General features: G+C 39.1%; 2 protein-coding genes and 1 long non-coding RNA gene across 7 annotated transcripts in view; 1 reads left to right on the forward strand and 2 right to left on the reverse strand.

Moving 5' to 3' along the window:
* tnr (tenascin R (restrictin, janusin)) overlaps positions 1-23292 on the reverse strand; it is a 327598-nt gene that overhangs the window by 101633 nt on the left and 202673 nt on the right. For 3 of the 5 annotated variants that reach the window (XM_028472320.1, XM_028472321.1, XM_028472319.1), the window contains exons 13-20: positions 22437-22615; positions 22162-22252; positions 21319-21419; positions 20531-20633; positions 19639-19728; positions 8885-9018; positions 8617-8746; positions 2624-2890 (exon numbers count right to left, since the gene is read on the reverse strand). In XM_028472320.1, the coding sequence (XP_028328121.1) occupies positions 2624-2890; positions 8617-8746; positions 8885-9018; positions 19639-19728; positions 20531-20633; positions 21319-21419; positions 22162-22252; positions 22437-22615 (1095 nt within the window). The remainder of the gene's footprint in view (positions 1-2623; positions 2891-8616; positions 8747-8884; positions 9019-19638; positions 19729-20530; positions 20634-21318; positions 21420-22161; positions 22253-22436; positions 22616-23292) is intronic. The other 2 variants (XM_028472322.1, XM_028472323.1) reach the window with 2 other exon arrangements.
* LOC114478953 (zinc finger BED domain-containing protein 1-like) lies at positions 12426-14612 on the forward strand. The gene is made up of 2 exons (XM_028472324.1): positions 12426-13350; positions 13555-14612. Exons 1-2 carry the CDS (start codon positions 12461-12463, stop codon positions 14231-14233), a joined length of 1569 nt encoding a protein of 522 aa, XP_028328125.1. The 5' UTR covers positions 12426-12460; the 3' UTR covers positions 14234-14612.
* Positions 14858-15562, reverse strand: LOC114478956 (uncharacterized). Its single transcript, XR_003675936.1, has 2 exons — positions 15376-15562; positions 14858-15250 (listed from the first exon to the last, which is right to left on the reverse strand). It is a non-coding gene; the product is annotated as an uncharacterized LOC114478956 (long non-coding RNA).

The following is a 23292-nucleotide window of genomic DNA, read 5'->3' on the forward strand; positions in this document are numbered from 1 at the left end:
ACCTTGTCCACTTTGTCCCACATATTTAAATTTTCAACCACCTAATGTTTTCAGCCACAGTAAATCAAATTTGAAATATAATGATTTGGAATGATTTTTGTTGGTGCGTACTTCAAGAAAGATGACCTGTACTAATCTTATTTACAACATGAATATCTTTTTATGTATATACAATAAACAAAAGATATGCAAATTCATTCTAAAACACCTTAACTCACTCAGTGCCATTGACGAGATAACTCGTCATTTGAGTTTTTTCACGGGCATTACTAGAAAATACACTGGCGGAGTGATATTGTGACATATCCAGCAGCTCACAGCTCCACATACTAACACAAAACATGTATGGACCTGAGTAGGTTATTGATAATGTTGAGATGGTGAGATAAAACCCTCAACTAACCGAGCCAAACGGGTCATCGATACGTGTCGGGGGGAGGGGGGGGTACCAAATACCCCAGCCTGTGAGCCAGATAGCAAAATAATAGGTGACATGTAGGAGGTAGCAGCACATCGTTGGATGAGAGATCATCCGTGCTCAGCAGAGCTCAGAGGGAGACGAGGAAAGGCGTTTATGAGACAGAAAATGGCGCGACATACGAGAGTTGACGTTCCCAGAAGCGCACACTCGACCATGTGAAGAACTCATGGATAATGTGGCGATGGTGAGATAAAACAATAAAAAAAACGGGGAACGCAGCGACACTCTGCATATCCGGGAGTAAGAGGAATTTGTGTGTCTGCAGAATGATGGGAGAAAATTGGAGGAACGCCAAAATACAGTAAGAAATGCATTCAACTCTGACCCAGAAAGATAAATAATCATTTTGCCATCAAAAGCCCGGTCTCAATGTTTTTTTTTAAATTTTATATAAGGAAACAATGTTCAGATGCTAGAGTTGTCAATAAAGCAAAAAAAAAAAATAGCTTACTGAAGATTTGTGTAAAACTTGCTCTATTCAACGGCTGATTACAAAAAAACAAAACAGGCCAGAAACAAATATTTTTTTAATGAAAGTAGAGGCTTCAATCTTTCAGAATCTGGTGTCAGATTTCAGATAGTCGTAGTAGAAAATATTCTATGGGTTTTTAAAATCCGTCAAAATGCTCAAAAACGGCTGGCACATAGGGGGTAGAAAATCTGAAAACTTCTTGGAATAAAATCTCTCTATCCTGTTCTGTTGGTCCTTCTGTCCACTAACCCCAACCAGTCGAGGCAGATGGCTGCCACCTCTGAACCTGGTTCTGCTGGAGATTTCTTCCTGTTAAAAGGGAGTTGTTTCTTCTCACTGTCGCTAAATGCTTGTTTATGTGGATCTTGTTGGTTTTTTTCTTTGATATGGATTTTATATTTTGATAAGCACATTGAGATGACTTTGTTGTAAATTGCGCTACACAAATGAAGTTGAATTGAAAATTAAAACCAATGGGGAATAGCCAATTTAAGCCGGGAGAGTGAAGCAGTTGCCCCACCTTGATTTTGATTTATGTTTTTGTAGTGCTTTTCTCCACATTTTCCTTTAGTATTTTTTTTTTTTTATTTACTATTCACAATCAACCTTTATTGTCATATATATGACAATAGGTGGTGTAGGTGTAAATGTTCAGGAACTTGCTCAACATCCCATGATGGCTCAAGTTGGATTCGAACCAAAAACCACTCCGAGGCGATTACAAGCCTACTTCCTTAACCGTTAGGTAACCACTGCCCATGTTTTTAGCACACACAAAACAAGGATGTGTGTTGGAGGTACTTTGGCCATGTCTGGAATTGTTATTTGAGTCCTTATGTTACTAAAGCCAGCCACAGCCTCTGGTTAGCCTAATTTAATAATAATAATATTGCTTGAATTTATATAGCGCTTTTTTCTAGGAGACTCAAAACACATTACAGAGTGGTTTCTGTAATGTAATCACTCACACAGTCATACATGTGGTGGTAGGCTACAATATAGCCACAGCAGCCCTGGGGCAGACTGATAGATGCATGTCTGTCATTCGCGCCTACGGCCCCTTTGACCACCACCAACAATCATGCACAATTCATACTCATTCATACAAGGCAATGTGGTTAAGTGCCCAAGGACACAACGACAATGACTGAGAGAGAGCGGGATTCGAACCCCAAACCAAATACACAGACAGATTCAAAGTAATCAATGCATAAAAATTTATGTTTTATGACTCATGTGGTTATTGTTGCACAAAAAAATGTAGTCGACAAAAACGGACAAACATTTTCAGTCAACAAAATGAAAATAGAAATTATTTCAGTGCGGAGTTATTTGACATTCTGTAGTTATTCACTATTTACCATACTTTAAGATAATATTCACTCCAATACCACAAGAAATGTCACAACAAGACAATAATTAAGAGTAGTTAATGAAGAGTGCTTTCATTCATCGCATTTTGGTAATCCTACTAATTTTACCAAATCAATATATTAAAAAAAAAAAGGCATTTAATGTTATAAATGTTCTTGGATTGTGCAACCACGAGGGATTCACATGTTATAGTCATACCTAGACAACGAAAGATATAGCAGGCTGAAATACAACCTCACACTAAAACAAAAGTTTTCCTCTCTTATAAAGCCACATTTCTATAAAGAGAAGCTCACCTGTAGAAAGTGATGCTGTAACAGGCTCAGAGGTAACATCTCCCTGTATTGTGATTAAACTGATGGTGTACTCAGTGGAAGGCAGCAGCCCCTGGACCAGTGACCTTGTCTTAGAGCCTTCCAGTGTCACCTTAGAGGTGTCAGTCCCATCAGCTGAGCTGTAGCTTAAAATGAAGAGGTCAGCTGGCGGCGCAGGTGAACTCCACGCCGCCAACACTGAATCCGAAGTCACCTCTGACAGGTAGAGGTGGGTAACTGGTTTGATTCCTAAAAGAATACAGGTTTTAAAGGTCACCACAGAGCTCTCAAGGACAAGTGAAAGATGTCCTGCAACAGGCAAGAATGAACGTAAATGAAAAGAATAAAGAAAGAGGTGCCATTGTTAAGATGATGGTGGACAAGCCTGCCAGTGAAGGATGGAAGCAGCCATGGCCAGAAAAGAAGATCATTATGACACACTTGAAAATATTACTCTTGGATGCAAGCTTGATTGGAAAGGTGGAAGTTGCAGCAAACCAAACACATCTGGAATAAGTATTTTACTATAATTGGCCATAAAAAAAACTCCAAGGAAGATTATCCATTACAAAAAAATGAAAGCAAAGATGGTGGTAAAAAATGCTGTCAAACAAAAGAAATGGAAAAGTGAAGCAGCTGAGGCTAAAAAACAAAACAAAAGAAGGGTTTCAATTCAACTATCTATGTCCAGATGTGGAAAATCTCTGAATGTTCGCTTTTGGGTTCATAAAAATATATATACTTACATACAAATTAAAGATTCAAGAATGCTCAGCAGAATTTTAAAGAGTTAAAAAACATTTAAATTAGAGAATCTTGAAGGCATAGACAACAGAGGGGTATTCCATACAGGAGGGTTAACAAATTCAGAGTTTATTCATATTTGACTTTATTGCTTCAGTAACTTGGCGAGTGGGGAATAATATGAATAAAATGTGTTTGAGGAGACGTTGCAGCAGCATAGGATGGCTGCATAGAGAGCCCTCCCGTTACACTGGCTATAAAGACACTGACTGCCGCTTCATATCGCATCATTTATATCGATTTTTTATGTAATATTGTCGCTAGAGTCATCTCAACATCCAAAAATATGTCATAATAAAAGACTGGAGCGGGACGCGAGCCCACAACCCATCGCTTCCAAGAGCATTGTCTTAATTCACTACACCACCATAACTTCAAAAATCCGATCTAACTGTATTACATTATTAAACAATGCTCGAGCCTCAAAAGTGGATTTATTTAAATTGTCATCTCCTTCTTTACATTATCCACAGGTTTGTATCCAGGGAACTTTACTACAGACGTCAGTTGGTGTTTTCGATAAAACCTGCCAGCTACCAGGTTTAGTTCACGGACAATGTTGCCATGGTAACATACTCAGATAAGAACATACCTCGCGTTAAGGAATAGGATACTCAGAGTTTCCCTCATTTGAGCCCAAACATACTCAGAGCTTGAAAATAACCCGCTTTATGGAACACCACTCAGATGTTTCTGGTGTGATGATGAATTTCTTGTTTTGCCAGGACAAGACACTGATAAATACAGATTACAGATTAGCAATATGTTGCATACCACTTAAGTATCTTAAGGACTATTTTTCTGTTATTATTCACTAAAACATTGAAAATTGACACTATTCTGTTATTTTGCTAGTTAGCTTCTTCTTGATTTGTTTCAGTAATCACTAATGTGGGATCAGATATCATCTAGGACAGTTGTTTCCAAACTTTTCACAATCCAGTACCCCTGTACCCTGAAGCAATGTACCCCCTACTGTTGCAAACTTAAAAACATAATAATGCAATGTCATATACAATGAAGCCCTAAAGAGAAATGTATCTGAGTTTTACCCATCCTGTTTAGGAATAATATATAATTGAAAAAATAATAATAATCTGTAAGCAAACAATACAAAATCTTATTTTATCGCTCATTTTATTTAACTAGCTAACTGGCATTTTTAGCAAGAAATAAATCTCCCTTTTTCCTCACCCTAAAACTGTGAAATACAACTCACTACAACTTTAACGAGAAGCGTGAGGTTGAAAAGATGCACATTACTCTGCAATGTTTGGCTGAATTTGAGAAAGTCTGAGTTTTAAATCATTCTCCACGCAAAGTATTTTCTGTACTTTGTTTTCATGTTTGTCAAAGCTAAAAAATTACTTTCACACAAGTACGTGGTGGCAAAGGGCATCAAAGTCTCCACAGAACATTTTGCTAGCGCAAAGTAATGTAGCTCTCGTCATATTTGCACTTAAGATTGTTTTTCTGTCACCACTCGAGGGTAGTCTTACACAGATCAATGTGTAATGTGTGGCAATGCATGGAGGCTCCTGACTGCGGCTCTATTTATATTCTAGTTCCTAATGTTTTCACGCTTATTTTTATTCACGGGATACCTGTACTTCACTTTGGGAACCTGTTGATTTGTCCCTTATATTAACCCTAACGGCTCCCTGGGTTCTACACCGTGGTCGCCCACTGCTCCTCAGGGAGGGGTTAAATGCAGAGAATGCATTTTGTGTATGTAGCTTTACATACATGACAATAAATTACAATGTATATTCTATATTAAACTGTTTTACCCAGGAAGTAATTAGAGAGGGAGGAGCTCACATTCTTATAGGGTAGGAGGAGCCAGGATTGTCAGGAGGAGGAGTTTCCGTGTTGTGACGTCGTAACGCAAGAAAAATCCGACTCGCCCATTTGAAAATGGCTTTTTACAAAATGTGGAATAATGAGAGAGGGAAACATAACTTATTCAACTTTGGCCCTCTGAATCTAATCTTCCTTTTATTTTAAAGATTCTTGAGAAAGTTGTGGCGGCTCAGCTCTGTGAATTTCTTCAAAACAACAGCCTGTTCGAGGACTTCCAGTCAGGTTTTAGAGCTCAACACAGCGCAGAGACTGCTTTAGTTAAAGTAACTAATGATCTACTCTGGGCTTCAGATGAAGGACGACTCTCAGTGCTGGTTTTATTAGATCTTAGTGCAGCTTTTGACACTATAGATCACTATATTCTACTAGAGAGATTAGAGAAATTACTTGGAATCACAGGGACTGCCCTAAACTGGTTTAAGTCCTACCTATCTGATAGGTACCAGTTTGTACACGTGAATAATAGGTCTTCTGTGTACACTAAAGTAAGCTACGGGGTTCCTCAGGGCTCTGTGCTAGGTCCAATCCTCTTCTGTATCTATATGCTCCCCCTTGGTAATGTTATGAGAAAATACTTGTTAACTTGTTAACTTTCACTGCTATGCTGATGATACCCAACTGTATGTATCAATGAAGCCAGGTGAGACAAATCAGCTATCTAAACTTGAGGTCTGTCTAAAGGACATTAGGGCCTGGATGGACCAAAATTTTCTTCTTCTCAACTCAGACAAGACTGAGGTCATTGTACTGGGCCCACGACACCTTAGAGAAACCTATGCTAGCCTAACTGCCCTAGATGGCATTACTCTGGTTAGAAACCTTGGGGTTCTATTTGATCAGGATTTATCCTTCAACTCTCACATAAAACAAACTTCAAGAACTGCCTTCTTTCATCTCCGTAACATTGCTAAAATCAGATCTATCCTGTCTCAGGGCGACGCCGAAAAACTAGTCCATGCTTTTGTTACCTCTAGACTGGATTATTGTAATTCTTTTTTAGCAGGCTGCCCGAGCAAGTCGCTTAAGACACTTCAGCTGGTTCAAAATGCTGCAGCACGTGTACTGACTAAAACTAGGAGAAGAGATCACATTACTCCTGTATTAGCCTCTCTGCATTGGCTTCCCATAAAATATAGAATAGAATTCAAGATTCTTCTTCTCACTTATAAAGCCCCAAATGGACAGGCACCAGTCTATCTCAAGGAGCTTGTAGTGCCATACAATCCCCCCAGAACACTACGCTCTCAAAATGCTGGACTACTCGTTGTTCCATTTATCTCTAAAAGTAGTATAGGAGGAAGAGCTTTCAGTTATCAGGCCCCACTTCTCTGGAACCATCTACCAACCACGGTTCGGGGGGCAGACACCCTCTCTACCTTTAAGGTTAGGCTCAAAACATTCCTCTTTGGTAAAGCTTTTAGTTAGGAACCAGCTCATAGCTCATAATTAAGATGCAATTGGCATAGACTGCCGGGGGGGGGGGGGGGGAGAGAGGTTGGAGAGAGCGTTAAGAGAGAGGTCATTTAGGCTAGAGAGGGACCGGAGAGGGTCCCATTCCTCTCTCAAACACTCCCTCTATGTCTGCTTCTTCCCTTGTGTGTTTGCTCCTGTACTCCTTCTGGCTTTTGTCTTGCAGGTCCGTGGGATCCTTAGTGTGGAGTTACAGAGTCTCAGCGGCTCTGTCTCCACCCTTTCCTCTGCACACACCCAACACAGCATAACGTGGATGGCTGTTCATCATAGGAATGGGATCCACACAAGGTTCCTGCTGCTTAACAGAAGGTTTTCCTTGCCGCCATGATGAATTCATGTTGGGTGTGGGATACATATGTATGTGTATATACGTATATATGCATATGTGTGTATCCATAAAATGAAGAGTCCGTCCTTAAGACTGCTCTACTGTAAAGTGCCTTGAGATACCATTGGTTATGATTTGGCGCTATAAAAATAAAGATTGATTGATTGATTGAATGAGGCTAAAGGAATGTATATCACTGTAGCAAAAAACATTGTGAAGTTATTTTTTCATAATACTGCCCCTTTAACTAAAATGTCAATACTTGAACAACAACACTACTTCATACCCAAATACTTCTGTTTTTTAGCAAGAAAAAAATTGTTTTTGGGTTAAGTTTACTTTTTTAATAGACCCTTTGATTGTTTGTAAACATTGTGATGTATTTTGTTGGGCGGGGCTTAGCCTGGAGACAAAACCACAGTTGTCTTAGTTTTTCTGAGCACGAGTGTCCGCTGGAATCCTATACAACTTGAATTTACCTTCACTAATGGTATTCCTCCTATTCTGGCACCCTTTAGCCAGCTGCGTTTCCTGTTTTTGTCTCTAGCCACGTCACTCGTGACGTGGGCCATTAAGGGGTCTATAAAGAAAGCAAGTTGGTGTGTAGCACATTTAGTTATACATTTCACCTGCACATTGTTGGGGATGAGGTGGTTAGTATCTATCCACTGTCAATACAGCTTGTAAAACATCTAATTCAGTCACAGACAAAAGGATGCTTGTTTACATTTTCTTTAAACAAATTAGTTTGATCTCTGAAGTTAACAAGGTTTGCTGAGAAAAAACAGAAGATGAGTGATAAGGTGATGATGATGACAGCAAGAGCTGCCATGCTGCAGAAAAAAGGAGCTGCTGATGAAGATAACAGTGAAAAAAAACAAAACAAATCTGACAGCAGGTATGAAGAAGCCTATTGACACAGTGATTTATGAAAGAAAAAAATTGTAATAAGGTAATTGCTGGAAATATATCAAATAGACAACAGAGCTGAGGGTATGGGTTATGTAGAAAATTGGGCAAAAAGAACAAAGATGGGCTTTCAAAGGCTGATGGGTAATAAAGATGAAAAACAGAATAGAGTGCAAGTATTCAGAATTCACCATTGACCAAAGGAAACAGAAACACAAATACTTTTGAAAGAAAAACAGAAGGGCAAATAGGCACCACTTGTAACAAGCTCATTAGCACAGAGAATAATTCAACCTGACTAATTGCTTCTTCACAGTCTTTTAAGGACCTCTGTTTTTTTCTTAGTGTGACATCACCTTACCTGAAGCAACCCACTTCATTACACACTGCTGTCTGGTTCTTAGCAAATTACAGAGGTTGTTTATGTGTTGATGCACAATGACTCGGCTTATTTTAGCCATTTTATTTAATGATTAAATGAATCAAACCTATTCCACAATATTTGACACTTTGTTCTTTCAAAATTGATCATTCTGTGTTGCTTTAAAATAGAAGTAATGTAACACTTTGGTATTAAATTGCATCTTTATTTGACTACCTGTGAAGGCGTAGATGGTAGCAGCAGTGCTCTGCTGCCTGCCTCGTCTTGCAGCCACAGTGATGGTGTATTCACTACCAGGTTCCAGGTCTGTCAGTGTGGTAGTGGTTTCATCTTTAGGGACTGTGAGCTGGAACAAGCAGCAGGAATAACACACGGTCACAGTAAGTGACGCTACATTAAAAATATTGCTTTAAAAAAAACAAAACACCTGTAAATAAAATTATAGTAAATGTACTTGAGCATGTGGCACTGTTTAGGTAGTTACCTCAATAGTGATGCCTGAAGATGATGTATAGGAGACCTGGTAGTGGTCAATGGGACCCTGGACTAACCCCCACACCAGAGTGATGGTCTTGTCAGTAGAAGCTGTCACTGTTAGATCCAATGGTACATCCAGTCCTGACAGAAGAAAACAAAATATGTTGCAGTGAAATATTACAATCTATAAATACTCAATCTAAACATTTAGAAACAGTGTCCACTCCTACACTTTTTAAATAATTCAGGTTAATTCAAATCCAACCAAGGTCATTTTAATAATGGTCCTAAATCTGAAACATATTATGCGATGCTTTGCAATGCGGCTGCTGTCTGAACGTCACATTTATCCGACCTTCAAAATCTTGAAATGTGATTGATGTCAGAATTCTGCGTGACAGAAAGAGCGACGGGTGGAAAAAACACGCTGATGGGTAGACTGAATAAATAATCATAATTAAGACAAAATTGTGTTAATAACATACTGCAACTTTTTTTAAATGCCATTTTTGATCGATTCAATCCCTTTGCATTAATAATACAAAAATGTGTCTAACAATGCTAATATACAACATTTTGATGTTTTTGTGCAGGATTCAAATGAGCATATTTCTTCATCCATTTCATCTTCCAGCTCTTAGTTTGTTTTGAAATATTTTAGTTCTAAGTGCATGACTGTGAGTGAACACATTATGCACAATAAATGGATACAGTTGTACAAACTCTTTCACTATTACCTAAATTTCCTCTGTAATTATTGATTCCCTGGAAGAGACTTTGTTGTCAATATAAAAAATAATAAACATTATTTATAATGTTATTTAATTCAGATTTTATATTTAATTTATAATTACTAGTACAGTGCCCGTCGGAAGTATGTATTCATGTGGGAGCATAAGGGGGATATTTGCGGGAGCAAAATGTGGGTGCAATTTTCCTGGTTTAATTCTATGGGACATGTGCATGACCTCATCACTTTTATTTTTTTTTGGATGGTGTATTTTTCTGTGGCATATGTTTTTTGGAGTCATGTGTGTTTGTGTATCTTTCTGTTGTCTTTTTGTGCATAAATGTTTGCTGTTTTTTTTTTTTTTTTTTTTTTGTAATGTATGTTTTTTTTGGTCATGTGTATTTTTGTATAATTATTGTTTTTGTTGCTATTGTACTGTGATTCAGAAGTAAATATTTAATTTTGTGTATTTTGAGCCATTTTCATATTTTTTGTTGTCGTTTAGTGTGTGTGTGTGTGCGCGTGCCTAACTTTCACTAAACTTATCTATTATTAGTAGTTAGGTGTGGTGGCAGGTGTGTCGTGAGTGAAGCAGTAATCATCAGGCGGGCTTCACTATGTAGCACCGTTTACTGATCTGACTCAACACTACAATCACTACCACCCAATGGACGGGTGCCGTGACACAAACTGTAACCGGACTAAATGGTGGTCCGTTACACACATGTAGACATGTAGACGGTGATCGATAGTGAAGCGCACCTGATCGGTGTGTGTGTGTGTGTGTGAGACTCTACCATGGACTCAAATCTCCTCCTTTGGTTCTCACACACACGCGCGCTGCTGATAAATGTGCAGCTTTCAACACAGCAGCCATTGCCGTCAATAACATCCGGGTGAGGTCTGTCCGGTCTAAATAACGAACGGTCAAACTAACATGAAAATAAACGTTTCAAAATGTCATCACCAAATAAAGAACAGTTAAAAAGTATTTTTCCTCAAAAGAGAAAAGAGAAGTCCACGGGAGCTCACTAGTGTTGTATCGTTCGTGAACGATTCGTTCAAAATGAACTAATCTTTTATATGACTCGGGAGTAACGAGTCTTCTCAGGGAGCGATTCGTTCATTTTCATGCAGTACCTTCTCTCGCCACATGGCAGCAGCTGCATGAGCTCAGTCAGCAGCAGACAGGAAACAGAAATGATTCGTTCACCACTCACTCAGCTGGATCCATTCTCAGGTCCCAGTTCTTTAGTCACGTGACAGACAGGCTGTCTGTGAGCAGCAAGCACTGCAGTTCGTTCGGTTCGTTCACGATTCGTTCATACGGATCATGACGGATTGCTCTTTCGTTCATTCGTCACGTGACAGCTGTGGCTCAGACAGCTACGGGGCTGGGGGGCTGTTGACTGAGAGCTGAACAAGGAAATGATTGATGTCTGATATCTACAGTTTATTTGTCATGTGACACCCGATATAGATTATTTATTCACGAAATCATAATTATAGTGGTCTTCAGTCCTTGTTGTGTTATTGTATAGCCTATATAATGAATGTGTTTGTAAATAAATACTTTCGAAAATTATATCAACGTGTTAACTTTGTGTTATTTGCCACACAATAGTAAAATACCACAATACGTTATTCATTCATGAAATCATAACTAATCAGCGGTCTCCGGTTCTTTTAACCTTTTTTATTTGAATAATATAATTTTAATTACGTTAAACATCTAGGCTGCACTTAATAGCTCCGGTTACCCACTCTGCTTTTGCTCATGTTCAAAACTTTCTGCACACGTCTGTGTTCTGTGACATGTCCGGAGAAAAAGTCACAATTTCATGAGATTTTTTTATTTTTTATATAAGTCTACCTGCGCTATATTAATCTGTGTATTGCTCTGCTCGTCTGCTGCTGCAGTATCGCTGTCAGTCTGATAGCCTACATAACGGGTTTGCATCGGATGAGAAAAGGAGGTGGAAACGCACCACAAATTCTCACTAAATGTTAACTTTAGAGCCTCTGATCAGCAGCTCACATAGCCCAAATTTGCATACTGGTTTAAGAGCACTTGAGAGCATAATTAGTCGTACACACTTTCACACAGCGCAACAGGGGGTTCACTCGGTTATAGTCACGGCACATGCCGGTGTCGCATCCACTCCCACTGTGCGAAACTAATTCACGTCACAAGTTGGCGTAATTATTTATACATTTTTCTACTACCTGAGCTAAATGGGGTTTGGCATGAAATTGTGTGCAAAGTGGCAATTGTTTGACTCTAATGATATAGCTTTTTTCACCTCGTCACATTTTAATGTCGCACAGAGTGAACTACTAGGAGTGACGTGATTCTGGGCCACAAATTGAGCGCTACTGTCATTCAAGGCTCCATGATGGGCAGTTACCCATCCCCCCACCCATCACCTACATTTACATTAAGTGCCAGGTAAAATCAGAACACAAACAACAGGGGTCTGAGCAGGTCAGAAAAATGAGTGGAAGGAAAAGGAGTGACATTTGGAACCATTTCAGTGAGGTTTCAGCCACTAAATCCAAATGCAATATTTGCAAAAGGATTTTATCAACCCAAGGAGGAAGCACTTCAAATTTGAGAAGACACCTTAAAACGGCACATCCAACTGTGCAGTTAGCACAAGTGAGGGGGGAGAGTGACGATGGAGCCACTGCAGCAGCTGCAAATATCTCCACCAGTAGCACTTTATCTGGACCTCAAATCACTGCTGCTGCAACACTGGCTACAGCTTCTGCAATATCCAGTACACCACACCAGCAGCACCCACCACCACCACCCAAACAGCAGTTAGACCACGGAGGCCACAACAAACACATATGGGCACTTACATTACAAGGCCAATGGATCCACTCAGGCAGAGCAAACTGGATGAAGCACTGGTTAAAATGATAGCTTCTGACTATCAACCATTCTCCATCGTTGAGGACAAAGGCTTCAAAGAATTCACAAAGACCCTGGACCCTTCATACACTCTGCCAAGCAGGAAAACACTTTCTCAAACTCTACTGCCAAAGATGTATGGAAAGATAAGAGCTGAGTTGTTGGAGAAAATCAAGAATGCTCCTGCTGTATGCCTCACAACTGACTGCTGGACATCTGTAACAACCACAAGCTACATGTCTGTGACCTGCCACTATGTACAGGATTTTGCAATGACATCCCATCTCCTGGACTGTTTTGTCTTGACAGACAGACACACTTCTGCTCACCTGGCAAGTGAGTTGAAGAGAGTTGCAGATGAATGGGGTGTCAGTGACAAAGTTGTAGCTTGTGTCACAGACAATGCCAGCAACATTGTGGCAGCCCTGAGAGACCACCTGCACTGGGACCACATACCATGCTTTGCTCATGTTTTAAATCTTGTTGTGAGAGCTGCACTTAGAGAGGTTCAGGGTACAGTTCATAAAATAAAAGCTGTGGTGGAATACTTCCACAGAAGCACAGTTGCTTCAGACAAGCTGAAGGCCACACAGCAACAGATGGGCCAGGAGCAGCTGCGCTTGAAGCAGGATGTGGTTACAAGGTGGAATTCCACATTTTATATGGTGAAAAGGTTCATTGATGTCAAGGATCCAGTCATCTCCACCCTGGCACTTATCAATGCACCCCTATCCACACTGTCCACAGAGGAATGGGAAATTGCTCAGGAAACAGCGGACATCCTCAAACCTTTTGAGGAGGTCACCGTTGAAGTGAGCGCTGAGAGGTATGTAGTTAAAGTAATTCATTTATATTAAACTAACTCACTTTTAATAAGCACAAACTTCATATTTAAAAATATATATATAGTTAGTGATGGATTTTAACTGTATCCTTACTGTTAACAAAGACACATGACATTGATCTGTGATAGTACACTGTTATAACTGCTTTTGAGAACAAAATATGAATAATTGAACTCTGTCTGTAGGTTTGTGACTGCCTCCAAAGTGATTCTGATGGCAAGAGGTCTTCAGAGGATTGTTGCTCGCCATCAAAGAAGCCCGTCAGTCCATGAACCTATTAAAAAACTGGTGGACAGCCTGATGTCTGAAATGCAGAAGAGGTTCAGCAAGGTGGAGCACATTGAGAAGCTTGCTGATGCAACTTGTTTGGACCCAAGGTTCAAAAAGCAAGCTTTTGTTAACAGCAAGGCTGCAGAGGACACTGTGAAGAGAATCACAGCTGCTGCAGCACACAACCACCCCAGTCACAGTGAGGAGGAGGAGTCTCAAAATCCCTCTGTGGCTGCCAGCACAGGGGCCATGTTTTGGGAAGACTTCGATGAGAGGGTTGCAAGCACCAGGGCTTCCACTTCCTCAGATTCTGCCACATCGAGCACCTCAACTGCTGCCATGATGGAGATGCGGGCCTACTTGGCAGAGCCACTCCTATCCCGCTCATCAGATCCTCTGGCATGGTGGAGGATGTGCTCGCCCGTATTCAAAACTCTGTGTGAGGTGATGAAAACTAGACTGTGCATTGTGGCCACATCTGTGCCCTCTGAGAGAGTTTTCTCAAAGACTGGGCAGATAATCACAGACAGACGGAACAGGCTCAGCCCCTCCAAGGTCCGCCAGCTTGTGTTTCTAAATGCCAACTTGCCTTAAAGCTGGCCTTTAATATACATGTGTCACTTTTAATTGTGCAATATTGTTGGTTTGGTTTGGTTTGGTTTTTATTTAATTTTATTCTTATTTAACTTTTTCTATTTAACTTTATTTATGTCTCTTAGATGTGTATAGTGTTGTGTATGTAATATACATGTGTCACTTTTAATTGTGCAATATTGTTGGTTTGGTTTGGTTTTTATTTAATTTTATTCTTATTTAACTTTTTCTATTTAACTTTATGTCTCTTACTCTTAGATGTGTATGTTGTGTATATAATACACATGTGTCACTTTTAATTGTGCAATATTGTTGGTTTGGTTTTTATTTAATTTTATTCTTTAACTTTTTCTATTTAACTTTATTTTTGTCTCTTAGATGTGTGTAGTGTTGTGTATATAATGTAAAGTGTGTTTTATATATAAGTCTCTTTAAAAATAAATATTTTCGAAAATTATATCAGCATATTTATTGTGTTATACTCTGCCACAAAATAATCAAACATAACAATGATAACAACAAACACAATAAAAATAACAATAATAGTAATAATAATAATGTCACTTTTTGGACACAATAAATGCACCATGTAAACATAGGCAACTCATCAACTATTATTTTTTGTTTTAATTGTATCATTAATTGTCAAAATTAGTTTTACATTCGCTGTCCTCTCCCCAGCTGTCATGTGATCGACTGCTCAGCCGAAAGGGTCTCTGTCTGCTCAGGCTGTGGAGCAGAGCAGTACTTGTTCTCGTTCATCCAACTCGTTCATTTGTCACGAGTCTGACTCGCGGGCTGACCGGGTCTTTCTCGTTCATCGTTCACAGCTCAGTACTTCGTTCTCGTTCGTCCAACTGGTTCCTTTGTCACATGACTCGCGGGCTGACCGGGTCTTTCTCGTTCATCGTTCATCGGTTCACAGCTCTGGCTCAGGCTGAGCTCTGCGCCAGCAGCATTACTTCTCTCTGATTGGTCTGTTTTCACTGTCACGTGACAGTTACCCAGACTGCCGTGCTGTTAAACAATGATAACAGAGAGGATACAGGACACAAGTTACATTATTGTGGTGTGTGTTAGCTTTCCTGGGTTTTCAAATGGCTTGAATAGCTTATGGCATTTTGTGTGTTATACTTTGTCACCTGAAGCAAACCATCTTGTCTACAGTATTTATAGTTGGAGAAAACACGTCGGCGGTATGAGTTCTGCATTGTGCAGGCTTCAGCGCCATCTGCTGTACAAATGAACGAAATGATTCGTTCGGGACTCGTTCAATTTAATGTTCGAGAGTTAAAGAATCGAATCAGAGGAAAGAACCGGTTTTCCCATCACTAGAGCTCACGCACGCACCGGAAGTAAGCTCTGCAGTGAAATAGATATAGATGGTGCGCTAGCGCCCCCTCACACCCTGAGGTCAAAAGTTGAATAGGATTCATTTAGGGGCCATCCAGAAGTGAAATAAAATGAAAATAAACATTTTGAAATGACAAAATGACTCCAAAATAACAGATACACACACTCGGGGTATTTGGAACCCGTTGACCAAGTTTCAGGTCGAACTCGCACCGAGTTGGGAGTTATTTGCTCCACACACACACACACACACACACACACACACACACACACACACACACACACACACACACACACACACACACACACACACACACACACACACACATACACACACACAGACCTTTCTGTCATTATAGTATAGATTCTGTTGTTCTTACTGTCACTGTTGGGTTTTTGTGTTTATTTTCTGTCCATTCAGTTTGGTTTCAGTATTGTTTACTGAAGGTCGTTTGTAAGCTCCTTTATCATTCCTGTAATTGTTTGCTTAGTAATTCGATTCATGAGGTGTTGTGTCTGTTCTTTGTCTGTGGTCCTCATGGGTTCTGTGTATTTTGACTCCATGTGTCTAGTATGTGTATACATACAGAGATACTGAGTAAGATTCAATTATGTCTTTTGTCTTCACACAGTTGTGTCTTGTCTCCTTTCCCTCACTACTTAATATTCATTTTGACCCTTATTCATATTTTTTCTTTAGGACTATAAGTTGCACCAAACTTCTACTTCCCCTATCATTCGTCTCTTCTTTATACCTCACCCTTCTATATTGTGACAATCATGTCTTTTAATTACTGCAACAGGGACCTCTTTGCAGGTTAAATAATCCATTTCAGGTATTCTTGACAGTTTTTTAAGCCTGCTGCATTTTTAAGCATTTCAGCCACTTATTCAGACAGAGAAACAGAGGGCTGAAGGTAAGGCAAGTAAATCTTTTGTTAATGGAAATTCTGCTTTCAGGCAGATTGCAACGTTGGTACTGCTGTGTGCCACAAATCCATAAGTTAGTTCATCTCCTGAGGTTCTAAAAGGGTGTAGACAGAGCTTATTTTGTAAGGCAAATGAAGGAATATTTTTCCAGTGTAAAATACATTTAGCTGAATTAATAGCTACAAGCACTAAGAAAGATTAGCTGGAGTCGAGCTAATCTTTCTTAGTGCTTGTAGCTATTCAAATTATTCAAGACCAGGGGTCTGCAACCTTTACTCTCAAAGGAGCCATTTTGCCTAATATCACTTGGATTAAAATCCTTTCGGAGCCGAAAAAATACCTTCTCAATTAAAACAACTCAATGTATAAAATTCTATACAGTTAAAATAATACTGAATAATTTTATGAATTAATGGTTATGAAGGGTTATAAAATATGTCTATAAAAGCAAGGAATCTCTCTGTCTATATGTGTGTGTGTGTGTGTGTGTGTGTGTGTGTGTGTGTGTGTGTGTGTGTGTGTGTGTGTGCTCCTCAAATATCTCTGTGGATCAGGATCAGACAGATCTGAGAGTTTCAACATGGCTGCTGCTTAGTTCAAGAGTGTGCAACGTTCAATTTGTTTGGGCGCCCCACCTCCTGAGTCGACGGATTCAGTGATGATGTCATCAGTCCGAGCTCTACAGTAATGATGTCATCAGTTAGAACATTCTCTACAGTGATGACGTCATCAGACATACCTCCACAGAGATTATGTCATCCCTATGTTCCAATGTTCTAATGCTCTAATATTCCAATATTGATAGGAGGTAATATTCCTACTTCTTAAAAGCAAGGAATCTCTGTCTGATTACGTGTGTGTGTGTGTGTGTGTGTGTTCCTCAAAACAAACAAACTGGAAACCACCTACAGTGTCCTTGCTCAAAGCCAAAATATATGAAAACACAATAATCACTCTACACATTTCACAACAAACCTAAATGTCCCTGACGTCCCACCTTCAAACACAACCTCATTTGGCCATCCATGAAAAAGCTACTGAACGTCCCACTTTTCTATAGCAATACATACTTCCTACGTGCACTGCACAAGTAACTTGAATTTGAGAACACGTGATCATGTCGGGCAACACATGCTAATTCTTTTACAACATATCAAGTATGCACATTAAGCCGGCATGTTAACAGTTAAATAAATCTTTCCTCACACAAATAAAAAATCTATTTTCTTCCAGAATTGTCTTTTTGTAAGTTTAGTTATCTTACCAGATTTAAAGCTTAAGATTAGCCACAGGTGCAAGGAAAGTTGATTGCTTGTAGAGGTTGCAGGAGGTGAAGTACAGTGCCTTGCGAAAGCATTTGGCCCCCTTGAACTTTTCGACCTTTTGCCACATTTCAGGCTTCAAACATAAAGATATAAAACTGTAATTTTTTGTGAAGAATCAACAAGTGGGACACAATCATGAAGTGAAACGAATTTTATTGGATATTTCAAACATTTTTAACAAATAAAAAATCGAAACTTGGGCGTGCAAAATTTGTCAGCCCCTTTACCTTCAGTGCAGCAAACTCTCTCCAAAAGTTCAGTGAGGATCTCTGAATGATCCAATGTTGACCTAAATGACTAATGATGATAAATAGAATCCACCTGTGTGTAATCAAGTCTCCGTATAAATGCACCTGCTCTGTGATAGTCTCAGAGGTCAGTTTAAAGCGCAGAGAACATCATGAAGACCAAGGAACACACCAGGCAGGTCCGAGACACTGTTGTGGAGAAGTTTAAAGCCGGATTTGGATACAAAAAGATTTCCCAAGCTTTAAACATCCCAAGGAGCACTGTGCAAGCGATAATATTGAAATGGAAGGAGTATCAGACCACTGCAAATCTACAAAGACCCGGCCGTCCCTCTAAACTTTCAGCTCATACAAGGAGAAAACTGATCAGAGATGCTGCCAAGAGGCCCATGATCACTCTGGATGAACTGCAGAAATGTACAGCTGAGGTGGGAGACTCTGTCCACAGGACAACAATCAGTCGTATACTGCACAACTCTGGCCTTTATGGAAAAGTGGCAAGAAGAAAGCCATTTCTTAAAGATATCCATAAAAAGTGTCGTTTAAAGTTTGCCATAAGCCACCTGGGAGACACACCAAACATGTGGAAGAAGGTGCTCTGGTCAGACGAAACCAAAATGGAACTTTTTGGCAACAATGCAAAACATTATGTTTGGCGTAAACGCAACACAGCTCATCACCCTGAACACACCATCTCTGCACTGTGTGTGATCTGGAGGTGGTGGAGGATCAGTCTCATTTTATCCTGTATTGTCCACTTTATTTTGATTTACGAAAAACATTTTATTTGAAAGTGTACATTTGTTATTAATCCAGATGTTTTTTGGATGCCTGAAGGGAAGATTATGAGTTGGCTTTATAGAAAAGAGACTTTTGCTTTTGTTTGTTTTATTTGTAAAGGAAAGAAGACAATCAATTTTGTATCCAGTTTGAGAAGTTTAGTGCAAGATGTTTGTAAAAGTGGACTGTAATCATCTGTTTTATTAATTACGTTTAGTCAGTGTCCTGTAAGCCCATGTGGGCTGGGCATGCTTGTGTATGACACTTAAATAATATCAATCAATTAATCCATACTCTGTGTTTAAATCACCATTACGCATCCTTAACACTTGATATTCTGTTCCTGTGATTAAAAAAACCCTATGATAAGTCAACTGATAGGCAGTAGTAAAGTGCGTAGAAATGTTGAAGATAATTAGTATTTTTTTTTCGTTGCACTTCTCATTACGGCGTCTTTAATTATGCTATATGCTGTAAGCTTGTTAATGTAGCAGTCAAAAAGCACCGAAATAAATAATAATAAATAAATAAATATTTGCTGTTATTGTTATGATTTTATAATAAAAGACAAAGTCAAAAATCTTTTTTTTAAAATACATAAGTTCAAGAACACTTTTTACTTGTTCTTCTACTTTTGATATTTAAGTAAAATTTAACAGCCAGTATTTTTTATACTTATGTACAGAACATGAAATATTGTCACTGGTGACTTTCACTTTTACCCAAGTATGTGTTTTCAGTGGTTTATCACAAACTTTACTTTACTCACCTGTTCTAGCGTTCATGGTTGCAGGCGTACTTTGGTTGGAACCTCTCATGGCAGAAATGCCAATGCCATACTCAGTCCCAGGCAGGAGATCTAATATAGACATAGAAAGGGTAAGAAACTGACTGGCATCCCATTCTCTAGGGTATTTTTACCATTATATTTGGAAAAGGGCAACATGACATTAATAATTAATTCTAAAGCTTTGGCAGCAGGCTGACGCGAATAAGATTCTAATTATAGCAAAAAAGTTTTAATTAAAGGTATTTTTAAGGTATTTACCTTTATCTGTAAGAAATTCAATGGTTCTTACTGGAGATGTAATTATCACAACCATTGGTACAACTGAAGATTGTAATTTGTTTTAAAGGTTAACTGGAAATTAATGAAAAAACAAAACTAAAAATATGAATATTAATACTAACAAAGAATATTAGTATTTGTGATGAGCTCAGGGAAAATCTACATCTACATCAGAGACTGCATAATTGATCAGTCAACTCAATATGTCTGCTGAGAGTTTCTTGATCTGCAGGGCATTGCGATAAAGAGATGAGGTGAACTGTGGCCAATTTTAGCAGGGAGAGAGAAAATGGGCGTGACACAGTGAGATTGATGATGGAGAGAACATCGATTGAACCTTTTGCTTCTGTTTCAACCTTAGCAGTGCCCTTTTAAGCAATATGGCCCTCAGAGAGAAAACATCCCCATAGACCAGTCTTTCTGACAGACTTCCAATATGCCCGCAGGTCAACAAGCATCTCCAAAGATACAATCATTAGCCTGGCTGCCAAACGTTTGCTTTGAAGATAATCTTACTATGTACATCTCAAATTGTGGGAACAGTCTTACTCTTGACAAAAAAACATCAGAAAAAACAATGCTTTTCACTTACCTGTGAGTGTTGTCTTAGTAGTCACTCCCTCATTGCGTGGCACAATGACTTTGTCATACTGATCTCCAGCTAAAGTACTGTACACCACCTGATAACCCTCCACCTGAAGATGAACCAATAATAATAACATTCTTGGATTTGTCTCTGACCAGTATAGATTTTCTGTTGCACATCAAAACTGCTGCATCTATTCTTGGCAGTGAATACATTGTGCAAAGCTCACAGGTATACTGTACATATGAGGCTCAAAAGTCAGAGTGTGAAAATAATTTGTTTGGAAAAACAGTGTGACTGCTTTAATAAGCAAATATAATAAATGCCTTTATTTAATACCGAAAGAACATAGAGTACAGTAATCTTTGAAAAACCAAGGTTGTTCTAAGACAGAGATGGGCAAGTTCTATTACAGTGGGGGGCACAAAAATGATATTGTCTGCATTTGTGTTCGTTTCTGTAAATGCATTCACTTGACACTTCCCAGCCACCGTATGAACCCAAGACCTTCTATAACTTTCAAAAGTCATTGCTGCAACCTTTTAAATTCTAACTCTAACTTTGATTTTTCAACAGAGCTACACTTGTCAGAATCAAAATAACTTGTCAGAAAACACTTTTGGATCTGGACGTGTGAGTTAAAGCAGTGGGATCATTTGTAAACCAAACGAAGGCTGAGTTAAGTAAAAATCACTTCCAATATAACGTTTAGTTTTCCTTTGGTGTCCGCACTCATCCATCATGCAATATGGCTAAATAAGGAGATACACTAACACTCCATCTTGTCTCATTACCTCTGCCTCACTGTTATCCCACTCGAGCTCAAGGGTGATGGAGGTCTTGGATATGAGACGTAGGTTCTTGGGGGCATCAATCTCTGAGAAGAACGATAAAGCTGACAATGAAGGGGACACAGAAACCAACTCTCAGGGATTGTGAAGCAGCAAACAGCAACAGTTTAGGCAGCAGTAAAGAGATCAAGTGAAATTAAATGAACAAATAAACAATTACATACATAAAAAATAATATTATTAGATAGGACTGGGCGATTTTGCCTAAAAAAAAAATTTCAGATTTTTTGAAGAAAAATTTGAGTTTCGATGCGATTTTTGATTTTTCTTTTTAATGCACTTAAAAATGACTGCAGACATCAGATACATTGTCAAAAGGGCAACTTTACTGCTGATTGTCCTCAAGAGTTAAAATGCATAGAACAATCCCAAACTAAAAAGTAAATGAGTCTCTGTCTTTCAACAATTTCAAACTTTAACTCTGGTTTAAGCAAAAGTGCAACAACAACTTCACAGTAGCTTCAATTTTCTGATTAAGAAATCAGATAACTACATATTCTATAACATAACATAACAATTAAAAAATAATAAACTCTTCCCTTAGCATCTCAGCATAGTGCGAATAAAAAAATGAACATGCCTGTGGAACACATATAGCCTACTCAAAGGGTAAACAAATGTAAACAAAGAGGGGGCTGGCTCACATCGGAACGCAGAAAAGTCAGAAAAAACTGTGGTGGGAAAAAAAAAATCCATTGCACAACAACATTAGACCATTATAATATTTCCCCTGTGCTCTCATGGGCAATCACAAGAGCACACATCCAGCTCACTGTCAGACCTCACCGGTTGTAAATTCAGTGGAGATGGATTCACTCTCATTTCCTTTTCTGACACCACTCACAGACACCTCATACCGTGAGCCAGGACGAAGAACCTGCAGGCCACAGAAAAAAAGACTGAATTTGTTCATTTGTTTTTCTCCTGACACAAAGTATAGTGTGGCCAAACACGTAATGGAAATTAGCAGGGTGTGACATGTCTTGATATATTGTGTTTGTTTGAAAAGTAACAAAAGCGCAGATTTAGGATCATCTCTGATCTACCCAAGACAAACCCACCTGCAGGGAGTACTGGCTGAGTGTTGGCTGGAGGCGGAATGTAGTCCTGGGCCCCTCACCTCCAACAAGGCCATAACGAAGCACAATCTGATCAATTTTTGCTTTTGGTGTCGTCCACTCCACAAATGCCACGGTGTCAGACACGTCCCGCACAATCAGTTCAGTGGGACCATCAATTACTGGAAAACAAGGAAAAAAAAGATTTCCTCAAATAATATTTTGTTTCTGTCTCTACCAATACACCATGGATATCTATCCCTGTTCTTAAGAATGGCCCAATGCCACATGTTTAAGATGTCGTCAAAAACGAATTATGACATGAGACAAAATTAATTTCATGATCTGCTGCTGGATGCCTGATATTAAAACAAGTTATCACCTTTGAATGTTCTAAATCAAGCAGGACTCCTCAGCACCTATTTCCATGATCTAAAGAGCAGCTTTGTGCTACGTTTTGATCATAGTGCCTGATTTCTTAGAGTAGTATTATGAAATGCAATAATGTAGGCGTTTCCCCAAAAATCAAGTGTGGTCGTGGTGAAGTCCAGGACAAACGCGCACTATGTCCTCTATGATGAAGAAGATATTTTTCATCACAGGCAGGGTACAGTGTAGATTGCAGACACAATGCATTTTTACCAAACAGAGGCCTGGTAGCATTCCACGGCACAGTAAACCTCCTGTTGTGCAAGGACAGGTGTTGGCGCTTGCACTATTTTTTTTATTATTTGGTCTGGAAGTGAACGTTCTAACACTTGTATCTATACACCTGCAGACTTGACAAAGTTTAACTTTTTTTTTTTTTTCACTTGTCTGCACATGCTGTCAAAGGTCAACACTACAAGAAGTACAATCA

Source organism: Gouania willdenowi, chromosome 17, assembly GCF_900634775.1.
Source record: "Gouania willdenowi chromosome 17, fGouWil2.1, whole genome shotgun sequence".
Taxonomy (NCBI): domain Eukaryota; kingdom Metazoa; phylum Chordata; class Actinopteri; order Blenniiformes; family Gobiesocidae; genus Gouania; species Gouania willdenowi.